Raw genomic sequence first — 15,450 nt, 5'->3', positions numbered from 1 at the left:
AACCTATTTTTCATTGTATGAGGCTATGGCTATGAAATGTTACATGTTTATCTTGAGGTAAAAAATGATTTCTACTGTGTGACTTTATACTGAAATGGATTCAGCTCAGGGTTGTTGTGTTCACTTTTGCTGACTTGAAGAAGCAACAAATAGGTCTTAATTTAAACCTGTAAATGTGTAAAGTAAAATTGTCCACAATTTCCAACTTTAAGAAAATCATACAATATTTATTACATTTTATTAAAAAATACAAACAACTGAACCAAGGGGGGAGCCTCTGCTTATTTCTTTGCGTTTTGTTTCTTGAATTGCTGGATCCTCCTCTTCATGATGGGATCCAGGACCAGGTCAGCGGGCTTCACGTCCTTGTTGTCGCAGCCAACTACAGGACACCTGTCGGACGAGAGGCAGTCAACACTACTAAAAACTCAAGTCACCCAAGTCACTACTAACCACTTCAGGCAGTTTAATGACACAATGTCGATACATTTTGAGTTAAAACGCAGACAAACCTGAACTTCTTCCCGTTCTTCTGCTTGCTCTTGATCATACTCAAGGCTGCTTCTTGGTCGTAGTAATGCTGACACTTCTTGTTCCTCATAGGGTTCACCATTTCAACCTGGGCCATAAGAGATAGAGCAGGCATCACAATAAAGCTATAAAGTTAATGATAAATAACAATAATAAAGTTATTAACACAACATGCCGTCACCAGTGGACAACAAGGGATATATATTAATTCAGTACTAAGAGAGACCCAGTATAATGCGTAGTGTGATTGCATGCCGACTGCATGTGTTTTTCCACAGAACTGAGCTAAAGAAATAAGCATAATGATATGGTGCACCATCAGCTGGTCAGGGTAATGTAATTCCTGTGACTGCTCCTCTGGGGGGTTTACAGTATGGGAGGGCACAGAGCCGAGAGCTCACCTGAGTGAGAGGACAGGTGAAGTTGATCTGACTTTGAGTGAGAGCAATATCCTCATCCAGGTTCTCAGCTTCTGTCTCCGGCTGGTTAGCTACACACGCACACACACACATACACACGCACGCACGCACGCACAGCAAGGGATGTTATGAAATCCTTGTCCGTGTCTGAAAACATGCATGATATCACATCTTCTGTTACATTTGCTTTGTTTTGTTGTTGTCGTCTTCTCCTGGATGTGAGCTAAGGCTGGATCGGGCTGCAGCCAGGCCAGTGAGCCAGTCCATTTCAGACTCAAACAATGGAGTTTCAGAGGAGAGGAGAGAACAGACTCAGTGCTTGTGCAGGAGAGAAACATCTTAACACTTCTACTCCTGAGAGTCCTTCACATTTTCAGATGTCCAGAACAGGATCTGTGTGCGCTGAGGCTACTGCGCTGCTGGTGGCTCAGATGGATGGGCCGACAACACAAGCAGATGGAAGCCAACAATCTCTGCTCACGGCTGCCACTCTGACTGGTGGTCCTACTCTCAGCAACTGCTGGTGTTGAATAATTAAGGAGGCAACGTAGTTCTCAGTAGGCTCCTCGGGCACAAGGAACTAAAGTTAATATTCAACTACGACAGCACTGCGCTGGCTGTTTCCATGGTGAGCTACACGCCTCGGCTGGCGTGAAGATAATCTGCGGCCACGTTCTTTTTGTCATGAGTACGAACTGCAAGTGGGGTGTTAACACCCGTCAAAACTAACATTGCTGGAAAAGTCATTAATAACTATTACTTTTATGTTATGTAATACATCTGAGAAAATGTGCCAAAACCATGCACATTTAGGTTAGTTTACCCTGAACAGCTTTAAAACATGATCCGGGCTGACATAAAACTTGAAGATCATTGAGCTGACATGTCGGTGGAGAGTGTATCGTTAGATAGTCTTGTTACGTTAACTTTTGAAAACAATATTGTAAGCATCAACTGTTTTGAAGGCTGCACAAACACCCTGTGAAAGTGATACTGACGCTGCCTGCTTTGTCAGAAATATGCTTCAGCTCAGACAAATATTTAGTAAGGTTATTATATGTTATTTATTTAGTAAGGTTATTATATTTATTATATGTTATTACATGTAAATTATGTTCAGAGGACTTGTACAGAGTGTATGTCATGTTATGTTATATTATGTTTGCTATGTTATGCTATGGTAGGTTGTTGTGTGGTGCCTTGTCCTAAGAATTTCAGTGCCCAGTCTGACCCTGTGTCATTCTGTGCATCTGACAATAAAAGACTTGTAACTTGTAACAATTCGTGCCAACTTTGTGGGCGAGCTGTCTGAGTCTGAGACTAATTCTAGCGGTGAACCCTGAGAGCCACCCACATTCTTCCTTCAATGGTACTTACTTACTATTCTGTTACACTTATTGACTGATAACTGTATTTCTACTGCAGTGAACTTACCCTCTGGCAGTGAGTTCTTAATGCTGTCCTTGAAGGCCACTACCTTGGCATGTCGACCCAGCTCTGCATCAGATGCCCCTTCCATCATCCTGGAAAATTCTGCCTTCACAGAGTTGCTCAGAGCAACCAGGGCCGCTGGGTCCTGCCTGGCCTAAAGACAGAGAGAGATGGAGGCAGAAAGGAAAGACGAACAGAAACATCAACAAGAACAGATCACACGGTGAATGAAAGAACAAATCAGAGACAATTGAGAATTTTGGGTGATGGCTAGTTCCAAGGAGGTTAAAGCAACGTCTCTCCACCTTTCATTTTGTAACTGTGATCACAATACAAACTAAAACCACGCAACTTACCCGTGCAGTCACCGAATCAACTGCTTCTACGAAAAAGTTGATCTCTCTGTCAAGTTTGGCACATTCCAACATCATATCTTCGAGTTTCTTCAAGCCTGCGCTATTAGCATTACCTGAGAGAAAGATCACAGGTGCTTGAAACAGCACAGAGACACGTTTGAACAGCTCCAGAGAGAAGAGTCGTCATGAGATCATTTGAAGCTCGCCTTACCTTCACACTCGACCAGATCCAAGGCAACCTCAGTCACCATATCCATGCCTGTGCCAATGTCTGTTTGACATGTTTTCAGACTCGTCAGCGTTGAGTTCACTGCGCTGAGCGAGGTCATGTCGACTGTCTGTGCCTGCTGTGACTAGGGTTTTACTTTTTTGCGTCAGTGACAGATATTAAATAGGTTAAGCGAGTTGCCTGCCACACAAGTTACACCCTTAATCTTTCAATAATTTTAACAGACAATATGTTGCCCCCTTGCAAGGTAGCTGTCCGCGCTATCTAACGTTAGCTAAACTAACTTAATGTTGTCAATGCACGCAGTCAACACCTTAGAGCAATTGCTCTGTGCCTCGGTGGAGGTAGAGAAGTCGTTTAATCTTAATTGTTTTAAAAAGTTGATCAAGTCGAATATCCGTGCAACTGCCGCCTTACACCATTGTCAACTTCCGTGTTGCCTGACAATATTTCAAAATAAAAGTCCCCCTGCTCTAACGACTACCATGGATAAACTACCGAATGGATGCTCCGTTGTTGTTGTTTTTTTGGACAGATGACAGACTGAAATTTTGTACAATATGATTTATTTAAAATAGCTGGCATTTATCATTTAATGACAACACATTATTTCTAATGGAAATGCTATTTGTTAAAAAAAAAATCTAACAATACATGATTTCATTAGTGCTTTAAGACATTGAAAAGGCAAATGTGAGGACAGAGGGTTTATATCCTTGACTGAATGAAATGACATAAATTCTGCTGGTATGAAGGCTTGGCAACATAGCAATCACATCACAGTCCGGAACTCGTCAAAAATGAAGCTTGGAACATGTGCTTCAGCCACCTGAAAAAGGATGAAACACACTTGAAGTCATTCACTTCATTTGACCAAAAAACATACCATAATATCCCTTCCATTGCTAACCCAACATTTCAGTACGCTTTAATGCTCTCCACTGTTACATTCAACACAGTATAAAACAGTATAAGTCCCACCTTGCGAGGGAGTTTTGTGTAGCGCACGTAGTCTTCCAGAAACATCAGCGCACCTACTACATCTGAAGGCATGTCCGGAATCTTCTGGCTGTAAATTCATGTCAGTTGTCAGAACTGCAGCACGTTCATACAGTGTGAAATCATTTTCAAAAGTAGCAAAGGTAACGAAGATCATCCTTATGTAAACAATAGTAAATAGTGTAGCATTCTGTTTATTGTATCTAGTGTTTGGGCTCTCTGCAAGTCATAGGCAAAGACTTTTGAGCCAAACCAGGCCTCTCTGACCCCTTGCGCTTCCTTGTCTGCAATAGTGTATGGCCCAATCACTTCCCTGCAAATCTACAATAAAAACAAACTGTGGGTTACCAGGGAGACCGTACTGTACCTAGTGCACTGCTCCATGATGGAGCGGATGAACTGGCCAATCAGGGCCAGGAACTGCTCTGTGTATCTGGAGTGGAACTGCTTCAGAAGCGTCAGCAGCCCGAGCACCAGTGGGGGCCAGTCGACAGGGTCTGCTGCCTTCCTGCACGTCATTCCTGCACACGGAACATGCAGTTGTGTTAGTTCTGCCCTTCATTGTGTTCAGATTCAAGTGTACCTTTATTAAACATCAAATGTGTATTACACAACATAGAAAAATGTATGTTGTTGTTGTTTCACATAGTAATGTCAGAATTTGAATGTTTTTGATTCAGTAATTATTTATTTCAGTTATTTCAGTCAAGATGCTCCTGTGTACACTCTTGTGAGATGTCCCAACCTTGGTTTTTGAGGTACTGTAGCTTGGGTAGGTGAGCGATGAGGAAGAGGAAGTTCACAATGGGGAAGTACGGCAAGCGCTTCGTTGTGATGTAGATCTGAATTAAATGATTCACATCAGCACCAACAGGTGACTGATTCACATCAGCACCAGTCTGACATTTGAATCTGTGTACTATCTAGTCTAACTATGACTAAGAGTGAGTATTCCAAGATGAATTCACTACCTCTTAACGTCCAATAAAGTGTGATTTCAAAAGAAGCTGAAGGAAGGACTAACTTTGTTGAGAGGATTGTGAATCCCAGCGGTCTCCAGGTAAGAGGTGATCTCGTACAGAAGCGTGTTGTCATCCTTGGGGTAAGGCAGAGAGGGGTCCTGGTAGTGAGCCTCAATGTCAGCCAACAGGGAGCTGTGAGCAAAAGATAGTGGTTGACTAAGGCTAACTCTCGGGACACACTCTCTTGGTAGTAATAAAAAAATGGATAACTTTGACCATCAACAGACATTCAGGCACACAGCAGAACACAGGTGCAGGAGGAAGAGGAGGAGGAGGACGAGGAGGAGGTAAAATGAGACCTACTTGTTGAGGTTTTCCAGAGCAGCGGCGAGATGCTTCGAGTCAAACTTGCAGGAGTAGTTCAGCTCGTTGGCAATCTGCTGCCGCAGAATTTGCATCTGACCCACCTGAGCAGGGACATGATTTTACGGAATACTACGTCCAGTCATACTGTTTTTTTCACGGTATGTAAAACATATATTAATATGTTCAAAGCTAATTTTGTTGTTATAATAGTTTTTTAATTAAGAGTAGTTCTAAACAAAACATTTGATTCCTTATAAATCAATTCACATAGTGAATAACTACAAATTAAAACATGCATTTCTCGTATGAAAAGTGATTCAATAAGACAAAATTTTTTTTTTTTAAAAATGACAGCATTACCTTCATGATTGATTCCAAATATGCTGGCCAGATCTTCTGAGTCTTAGCCACCGCGTTGGGATAGACTTTGCCTGCGTTGGCTAAGACGAAACACACAACAATCACCACGACCGCAATATCAATAAATATGACAGCTGTAGGCCACTGTAACTTAGGTGTACCTACCCACAATGCCTTTGACAGGGTTAGCGGCACTCAGCATTGCTTTGAACACATCAACCACCACCTTGTCCCTGAGAATACTCTTCTGAAGTACCGTTAGGAAGTTCTAATGACAAAAGAATATAAGGCTAAAGTGAGGTGAGAGGTAGGGTGAGAGTTTCATATGAAGTGGTCATCATCAAAGCTGACCTGATGCATTAAACACAACAGATTGGCAACTGCAGTTGTTCCCAGGCAATATCTTAAATATAACAAAACAATTCTCCTGTGAGATTCTTTGCGTGATCTGAGAAGATTTACCTGTAGCTCCTTCACGATCATGAAGCAGAGGAGTCGATCGAGGCCGTTCAACCCGAACGTGCCCAGCGTGTCTTGAATCTCAGAGAACAGCCTGTTGTTGGTCACCTCCTGGTGAGTTTTCAGGTCGTACCACGTGTTCATCTGGTCAATGTAACAGGTCACTCTAAAAGACAGAAATGATCCCAATATTAACTAAACGCAACCACTCTCTACTGACGACACAAAACAGAAAATGTGCACAGCTAAACACAGCAAAAGTAAGCATATATCCAAAGCTCTTCCTGCTATCTAATCGGCTAGATCTAAGCATACTTGGGATCTGTTATCCGGAGGATCTCCCTGCAGAGCCGTCCAATGAAGGTGGCAGACTCATCCACAGGTGGATACTTGGGAATTGGGATGTGTGTTGACTGGTACATACTCTGCCAGTCTTGGATCTGAGAGAGTGGGTAACATACGAATCACAATGACAACCAGTACAACATGTCTATTACAATCATAGTTCAAATGTTCTACAGTCCACGAGAACCGTACGCTGAAAGTCCACTCTTAAACAAGTGTTGGATGGTCCAACCTTTGTCCTGAGGAAGCTGTTGCACTCCTGCTCCACGTTGTAGTTGATGATCCGGGACACCTCCTCCTGCCAGATCTTGAGCCCGTAGATGCTAACGTAGTCCTGGATGTACTCGAACGAGCGGTAGAACCCGTCCATGGTGGCGGCCATCTCCTTCAGCTTCGGCATCAGCTCACTGGGCTGTGAACGTGGAGAGGAGTGTTAAATGAGATACGGGTATAAACCTCCGAGTTAAATTTTCTTCCCTTAAGAGAAAGCTTTGTTTAAAAAGGAGGGACAGAATTTTATATACACGCACTAACTATACCCCACCAATTACTAGGTGACAAAAACAATTAGCAGGCTAATGACTAACAATCCGTTTAGTGGAAGCAAAGAGCTGCACTGCGCTGGACCCAAAAATATGCCATGTGCCAACCTGTGTCAGCTTATGGAATGTGACACATTCATTGCCTGAGAGAGATAACACATCAACAACCAACAAAAAACCCTAAGAGGGACAGGGAGGGAATTAGACATTAACCTTGGCTTTGGGGTTGAAGATAAGGCCTTTGTGGAGAGAATAAGCCACACGCCTCACAAGTTCTTTCCTGATACCATCTTCCAGAAGCTGCTTAGGATCAACCTGAGAAAAGACAAAAATGTCTCACGGACTGCAACAGTGGAAATGAACCAGCTGAGCCCTAATACATCTCTGAAATAAAGTATCAAGTATCAAGTCATTTTACCTTAATGATGCCAACCAGTGTTGTCTTCATCATCAAAATCCCCTCAGTGAATACAGATATGGCGTGGGTGAGTTTGGCAACCTGTGAACAAAAACGTCAGTTCTGTCACACCGGCTACATGTGAAGGGTTTCCCCTCATGACAATTAAACTCAGTATATAGAAAAATCATGAGGCAAAATAAAAAATCCAGTTTTAACAGCATTTAGCCAAATAAAATTCACAAGAGAAAAGCAATCATCCATTCATCATGCCCTCACCTCATACCGCGCCCCTAGCTGGGCGTAGTCTTTTAGCTTGTCTTTGTCCAGACGCGTGGGCACCTCCATGATGTCATGGATCTGCAGCTTGATGATCTTTGCCAGGGAGGTGAACATGCTTTCTGGAATGATCTGCAGGACCTGAGGGAGGATGGTTTAGAAAACAGTTCACAAAAACATTCAGAGCTAGAGTTAACTAAAGCGTTCATGCAACATTTTCAGGTGAAAAAACCAGGTGGATAATTTCCTGTAAAGGATCATTAATTAAAACCCATGAATTTTAAGTGTATTACTTTTATTGTATTAAGACACACTACTGCTGTACCACAATCTGTTAGCCTGGGTACCAACCGAACTTAGCCACGCCCACAACATTTGAGGTCGGGAAGTTCGGTCTGGCATTGCTCCGTTGGGGCGAAACTATGCCCGAACAGAAGCTGTTCGGACCAATCAAATTGTCAGGGCGGGCTTTATACGATGATGGACAGATGATCAACAGTAACGTAATTAACCACGTCACCAAAGAGCGCTTGGGTTGAGTTCGTTTTCAACAAACATGGCTGCCGCTGGAGAGCTGAGATGTGTAGATTCTGATTTAGAAGACATCGACTGCGCATTCATTTTGAAAGAGGAACAGAGAAACGCGAATCAAGGTGGTCTCTGATTGGTTGTAGGTCTATCCAATTGAGCGAAGAGGCATTTTTTTCCTGGTTCGGTTGAAACACGCCCCATAATAACAGCCCAATGGCACATATTCTGACTAGAATTATGAGTATGACAACGTCAGGCTAACAATCTGTGGGTTCAATGCAACCCCAGTGCTTCACACTGATCTCTGATTCCCTTGTGTGTGACAAGTCCAACACTCACTTTAAAAAATTGTATATATATGAAATAATATTCTTCTTAAAGTGCAAAATTACCTTTACACATACACTCATCCATTTTCACATATGGGAAAAAAAAAAAAAAAAAAAAAACGAAAAATACCAACACCTTCTACACTCTTACCTTCCTGACGTAGGCCACCAGCTCCCCCGAGTAGAACTGGGACACGCTGAGCAGATCTGGGCTGTTGGCCTGGTTGATACGCAACAGTGGCAGGTCCAGGGCAGAGGCCAGCTGTTCGCGGTACAAACATACAGCTTAACAGTTTTTGTTAACGATTTCTATATTAAGACTTCTGATGCAAGGGCAAGTCATGTATTTCATTCATATTAACAACTGGACATGATTTACAACGTTGTGGAAAAAGTCTGGTTGACTGATTATGGTCTTATAGTTACATTACCAGTGAAAGTCAATAATCTCATTAAGGAAGGTCACACTGATAAAATTAACGGAGTGGTTTACCTTGAGGAAAGTTGCTCGCAGTTTAGTCACCATCGCTGGACTCGCTCTGATGCTCTCCTGCATTATCGCTGTGAAGCTGTGACAGATTGGTAAAAAGAGAAAAGCCATTCTTAAAATAAGACCACACTGATCCTCAGTCACACTAAAGGAAGCCATTTGAATTCAGCAAACAAAAGCGATGCGTAGTTCCTCTGTCCCATATGGAGTACAGTAACCTCATGTTACTGACACATCAAAATATGAGATGTTAAGAAGATAACACATGACTGAGAATGTGTTAACTAGGGATGCAACGGTACACAGTATTGTGTCAAACCATTCGGTATGCCCCCTACGGTTCAATATGCACACGTGAACCGCAGTCTATCGATATGCCCGTCATTTTCCTTTAATTTACAACACTTGCTTATTGCGGTGCAGACTGCACACAGGTTCTACATTCAGATCCACTGAACATCTCTGGAGCCTGTCAGAACTTCCCTGGAGCCTATCAGTGCTCTGTATGCAAGAAGCTGGGGAGAAGAGGGGAAACTAGAAACAAAATGATCTCAGCTCCAACTTGACAATGGTGAACGCTAGCTAGCCAAAGAGAAGCACATTTGGAGAAGCACCACTGTCTTTCGAATCCGCTGAATGGGAACATTTTGGATTTAAGTGAAACAAAGTGCAGTTTTTGACATTGCTTTGCCACTAGTGGCTACTCAAGTGGACACTCATAATATGTTGACCCATTTATGTCGCCATCGCCTGGGCGTATACCAGGTGGAGCAAAGAGAGTCCACTCATTAGCGAAAACACAACAATCTCCCGCTGTTGCCTTCCAACAATTTGGGACAAATAAACAGTGCAGAATCCTGCTGAAGCACAGACAAACTAACAAACAATATGCACCGAAAACATAACCTCCTTGGCAGAAGTAATAACGAAAGCAGTAGACCAAAGATTCACAACCCTATTCGGTGGTTACTGACTCAGGATTATATCACCTGATGGGAGGAAAAAACTGTGTTACAATGTCCCCTCCTGCACACATTTCAGCAGCAAAGCTCTATGAAACATCACAGAGAGAAACTGAAAATGAATTGACACAGACACCCTATCTAGCTCTCTCCACTGATAGTTGGACCTCCAGAGTGAAAGCTACCTCACTGAAGCAGAGACAGAAACCAGGCCTAGTCAGTCATGCCTCCATGCTGCCGAGTAGAAAGTTTGATTTGTCTATAGGGTGATTTTATTTTCTATATAAATGTATAAAATTCTATTATATATATAAAAACTAAAATACAAAGATATCAAAACCGTACCTTTACCATGGCCCAAAAAACGTGATACATACTGAACTGTGGTCCCAGTGTACCGTTGCAACCCTAGAGTAAACTGATTAAGTACTGATGTCAGGAACTAGATCACCTGTCTATTAGCTGCCAGGCGTATGACAGATCCCCCACGATCTGCATGGTGATCAGCACCTCCTCCTTGATGTTGATGGTGCGGATCATCTGGTGCAGGAACTTGCGTGTATCAGCCAGGAACTGGCACACCTGAAGGTTGGACTCCAGCTGATGGAACTCTTGCACCTGTGGACATGGCAGGTATGACAGGCATCACCTTCAGAACAGCAGCAGTGGGCTTACCCAGCCACATGTTAGGACATCTGCTCTACAAGAAGATCTAGTGCAACATGAAACAACGTATAGGTTCAGAAAGGACATGTTCCTTCTTGTTTATATATGTTTATCATCTGCACTGATTATCATCCCAGTTGTTGAACTAAGGAGTGCAATTAATTAATGAAATCAGCTGACACATGAATGTGTGTATAAGCCCTTTGTGTACAAAAGTTAAAAAAAAAGTACTTTGCAATTTACAATTTTTACAAAAACAGAATTTACAATTTAAATGCATTGCATTATAAATACACTTATACACTATAAATACACTAACTACTTGCATATCTTACTAGCCTTCCGTAAGCCAGGTTTCTATGTAGTGCCAAACATAACACCATATTGTGCCTTCTTGTCTCAGTGACATAAAAAAAAAACTGTTCTCACCTCTACTAAGGCCTGAATGAGCTGAACAGTCTTCCTCCCAGCAGCTGTGGAGTCTTCATAGTTGAGAGACTCAATCTGTTTGGAGATCTCTCTGAACCAAGCCTGGAGATTCTCTACAGAGATAAGGACATCATGGGTTGAACCGATGCGAGTCATGATATGAGTGCTAATGCAGTATGTGTGACACGAAGCGGCCCACTGATGACACTGGTAGGCGAACAGTAAAGAAGTGAGCTGATGTTGTAACATGCAACACTTCTCCTCGTGAATTAGTTATAAAGAACACTAGAGATGCTTTCCCGTTGGTCAAGTCACTAAAGACCAAAACACTGGATAACCAACAATAGATACCATTCTTCTCCACCCTGGTGAGGGGCTTGACCCCAGAGAAGACCTCTGCGAGCTCGGTCATCCTCTCGGAGCCCTCCCGCTTGTAGCTCTCCCACTTCATCTGCTTCTCAGTCAGCATTTGCTTGAACATCTGGAGGAGATGATTCAAAAAACAAACAAAGAAAAAAAACATTTAAGTCTCTGCTGACAGCATCAAGGGATTCTTTAAACCTTCTCTAAAATTAAGACACTTTAAGGATTCTAAAAATCAATCGATAAATAAATATGTATATAATTTCTACACATAAACAGTAAAAGGTCGTTCCAATGTGGAACTACAAATCTGTAGCGAGTCTGTAAATTCTAAATTCTAAAAAGCTGTCCAAAGCTTACCTCCTTCAGAATGAACTCAAACTGGGCAGTGTCCAACAGCAACTGGAAGAGAATCTTGGGGCTGTACTTGGAGTCGTTGATGACTTGCTCTTTTATCTGACGAAGCCTTTTGTTATTTGGATCATAGACTGAAAAACAGAAGTCGAGAAATCTGAACGTGTACTTCACACACACCTTAAAAGCTATTAGGATGTTTGTTGTACTCTTAATCTTTTTTTAGCTTATTGTCACTCGTGGGACCAACAGGAGCAGCGCTCCAAATTTTGTTGCATGCAAAAACAATGACAATAAAGGCTTTTCAATTTCAATTTCAATACCTGATCTGAAATCTCACCTGCTTCTGCAGTATGGAGCATTAGCCAACGGATGGCGACATTGCAGTCACGCAAGCAGTTGAGCAGCTTGGGGATGTTGTCTAGGACAATCTCCTCTCTGAGAAAACCCTCTTTTAGCAGCTGCTGCACGTGAGGCCTCAGGCTGTCCATACTGGCAGCATATCGGCTAGCCTATAAGGAAGTGTTAGTGTTAGGGTCGGATGGAGTGAAACAGCAAACTTAAAAAAGGAATGAGAGAGAATAGAGAATCCTGTGAGTGTTCAGTGTACAATGTTTTAACATTTCACTACATGTTCGTGTATGTGACAAATAAAGCACTTGAACTGTACCTTTAAGCACCTTGAGACTTCTCTGTTTGTTAAAGTGTGCTATATAAATCAAATTAATTACTATTATTATTATTATTACCTGTTCTCTGATGTTAGCCGTGTCCAAAGTGTAGTTGAGGGCAGTCTTGGCCGCTTTGTAGGGCTCCCACGCCTCTATAAGGTTAACAGTGATCCCCATGTATATGCTAATTACCTGCAAAGGTTACATTGATGGGTATTCAGCCTTCACATTGAAAATGTATGCAAGTTAGGTAAAAGAAATCTAACCCTCTGTACACAACACTGTATATTTAAACTGATCAGCAATAGGACTTTAACCATAACGCTCATACACCATAACAATATATTAATAACATAGAATGAATGTCCCTATTTCACCCAATAACACTTATAGCACACTCATCTCTTACCCAGTTGTCAGGGAAGTATTTGTCGACAATCTCTCTCATCTTGGCCTGCTGTGTGATCAGGATGCTCGGGGTGAAGTACAGGCAGACGTAGAGCATGGCTGCTTGATTGGCCAGAGCGGTGCTGCGGTGTTCAGGAAGTGGGTAGGCAGACACCTGAGGTAACAATATAACACATCAGGAAGTAATGAGCACAGATAAAACAAGACCACTGCCAACAAAACAGCACAGAGGCGTAACAAGTTAGGGCAGCATTGAATACCACGTTTGAATCCTCGTATACATTAAAGGTGAAATGAATCTCACATCATCATTCATTAAAAAAAAACATAATAGATTGTGGTTCTACCCAAACAAGATCGTAAATACACACGGTCATGAAAAACATAGAATGGACAATCATTTTATCAGTTAGCTTTTGATACTGGCTTCTGATGTTTGACTATCATAAAAGATTCTTTCAAGTCCCCTATCCCCCCTCCTTCCACTCGCCTGGTTGTAGATGTCATCTGAGCGCAGTCGTCCGATCACCATGCTGACGAAGGTGGGGATGATGGGGACCCTGTGGAAGTAGCTCTCGGGGTAGTTAGCGGGCCGCTTGGCTCCGGGCTGGCTGGAGTAGCCCGTGCTGCGCAGTAACTTGCAGATGTCGTCCAAGTTGGAGTCTGCCGAGGAGCGTGCAGCGCTGGAGAAAAAAACACAAACACGTTCAGTCAATTATGAGTTTAGACTACAGTATTGGAGAGTCTCACAAGGGTAAAATATGTTTATATAAGCTACCACTGATAACACTGACAGTCATATTTACAAGGAGAACATTCACATCTGTCAGTTGTGTCCCCTAATGTGTAGAAGGGAGAATCGCTGAACTGATCACTCTCACCTGTATCTGTAATACGACACCAGCATCCTCTCTCTGACTTCTCCCTCAATCTTCTGATCGATGACCAGAAGCATCACCCCATACAGATACAAGGCCTCGCACTGTAAGAAGAACCAGACACATAGTACATTATTGACCATTCACCATCATACCAGCATAAGAGATTGTTGGTTTGGGGGGCAGTTTTCATTACCAAGAGCTGTTTTCCATCTTCATTCAGGAGTACAGTCTCCAGGGTCTGCTGGATATACACGCCTTCATTTAGGTCATCTAGGTATCTTCAAAAAAGATTTTCACAAGGTCATGAAATCACAACAAATTTCAATTCTGACTTCCACATGCTTTCTAACTCTACTTGTTTCAAATGAGCTGATGCGTTAGATCATTTACCTTATCAGGTCGACAACATACTTATGGACACTTTCAAATGCCAGGTAAAACCGTGACAGAATTTCAATGTTGTTCTCCCTAAATTCTTCATCCAGGTCTTGAAGTTCTGGTTTTGCTTCTAGTTTCGCCTCATAGTACTCTGGTCCCTTGGAAAGAAAAGCTTACAGTTCATTACCGGAATCCAAAAGATAACTCAACTCCAATCAGACCGGTATACAGTCTTGAATAGATTTACAGTAGGCTACAGCCTACAGAACATCAACAAAGACTATGGGCAAAAATGTGCACGTCAAGTTTTACAATACAGTGAAGAATCCTAATAGAAATATGGGGACTGGGCTCAAAATGTTGAGATTACTTTGAAGTAGCTGAAGTCGCATATGATGTCTCCGTATTTCTGTTGGTCGATTTTGTCCTTGAGCCTGAAGACCACCGGTATAAACTCGGAGAGGCGAAGCAGCTCGGCGATGATAGCATTTCCCCTGGACACAATCCGAAGGATGGCCTGGCCGCACAAGTTATTCTCCGCCAGAAAGTCCACCATGACTGCGAGCTCAATTCAGCCAGACACCGCCTCGGCTCTTGGAGTCATGAGACGACGCTCGCCAGAAGTACTCTCTTGGCAAGAGCAATTGAACATCAGCTACTACAGAGGAAGACAATTGTGATAGAAATGGCACTTAGTATTGCACGTAAAGCACAGAACTGCTGGTTGGATTGTCAAATAGCCTACTATTGAATGAAATACTCTGCATACACGTGACATGCATACAGATAGAAGCAAAAGCTACCACCATTCATTGCATCGCCATACGTAGACTACACCAAGCATCTTGATCATAGCGAGTTCAGTGTATTGTAATCAATCAGAAATGATTATTCGGGGTAGCAAGCTCATGGGACGCATTATAGCAAAACCGTAAAAAAATGGCTGTCGTAAAGTAGTGTGCATCGTCCAAAACTGAGTACATTAAACGTACAGCAAGATATTTTCCTCTTACCTTTTAAAAGGCCCTATCAATTCCTGTTTACAATCACATGACCAAAGCGGTCAGATGACTTAACTCGCCTGCCAACCAACAGCGACCAAGTTAGCCCGCCGCTTTCACTATCACGTTGCTTCAAAATATAAGTATAAGTTCAACATTTGACTTGCGTGAACAGCACAATATATCGTCCTATGTAATGTGATGGGATCTCATTATGTTATGATCATAAGTAAAACCGGGTATCTCAACCATAGAACAGATATAAATACCAAATTGAATTAATCCATTGTTGTTCTCCTTCCACGACACTAG

General features: G+C 42.4%; 2 protein-coding genes across 3 annotated transcripts; both read right to left on the bottom strand.

Moving 5' to 3' along the window:
- Positions 1 to 206: 206 nt before the first annotated feature.
- Positions 207 to 3,327, bottom strand: nsmce2 (NSE2 (MMS21) homolog, SMC5-SMC6 complex SUMO ligase). Its single transcript, XM_031576236.2, has 6 exons — positions 2,949 to 3,327; positions 2,738 to 2,850; positions 2,385 to 2,535; positions 933 to 1,021; positions 513 to 619; positions 207 to 393 (listed from the first exon to the last, which is right to left on the bottom strand). The coding sequence occupies exons 1-6, from the start codon at positions 3,064 to 3,066 to the stop codon at positions 282 to 284; spliced, it is 690 nt and encodes a 229-aa protein (XP_031432096.1). The 5' UTR covers positions 3,067 to 3,327; the 3' UTR covers positions 207 to 281.
- Positions 3,328 to 3,603: 276 nt separating this feature from the next.
- Positions 3,604 to 15,262, bottom strand: washc5 (WASH complex subunit 5). 2 transcript variants are annotated; one of them, XM_012823139.3, is made up of 29 exons: positions 15,151 to 15,262; positions 14,508 to 14,795; positions 14,150 to 14,295; positions 13,953 to 14,037; positions 13,760 to 13,860; positions 13,369 to 13,561; positions 12,880 to 13,032; positions 12,549 to 12,662; positions 12,140 to 12,311; positions 11,806 to 11,933; positions 11,434 to 11,563; positions 11,083 to 11,195; positions 10,439 to 10,605; positions 9,029 to 9,104; positions 8,687 to 8,797; positions 7,676 to 7,816; positions 7,418 to 7,498; positions 7,213 to 7,314; positions 6,690 to 6,869; positions 6,428 to 6,552; positions 6,116 to 6,278; positions 5,819 to 5,921; positions 5,654 to 5,733; positions 5,291 to 5,394; positions 4,990 to 5,119; positions 4,711 to 4,807; positions 4,333 to 4,486; positions 3,948 to 4,035; positions 3,604 to 3,795 (listed from the first exon to the last, which is right to left on the bottom strand). In XM_012823139.3, exons 2-29 carry the CDS (start codon positions 14,691 to 14,693, stop codon positions 3,739 to 3,741), a joined length of 3,480 nt encoding a protein of 1,159 aa, XP_012678593.1. In that variant the 5' UTR covers positions 14,694 to 14,795; positions 15,151 to 15,262; the 3' UTR covers positions 3,604 to 3,738. The 2 variants fall into 2 exon arrangements, with proteins under 2 accessions (XP_012678593.1, XP_031432095.1); XM_031576235.2 differs by lacking the exon at positions 15,151 to 15,262 and adding an exon at positions 14,944 to 15,099.
- Between the last annotated feature and the right edge of the window lie 188 nt (positions 15,263 to 15,450).

The sequence above is a fragment of the Clupea harengus genome, chromosome 11 (genome assembly GCF_900700415.2).
Source record: "Clupea harengus chromosome 11, Ch_v2.0.2, whole genome shotgun sequence".
NCBI classification, from domain to species: domain Eukaryota; kingdom Metazoa; phylum Chordata; class Actinopteri; order Clupeiformes; family Clupeidae; genus Clupea; species Clupea harengus.
This window is presented reverse-complemented; position numbering and strand designations above follow the sequence as displayed.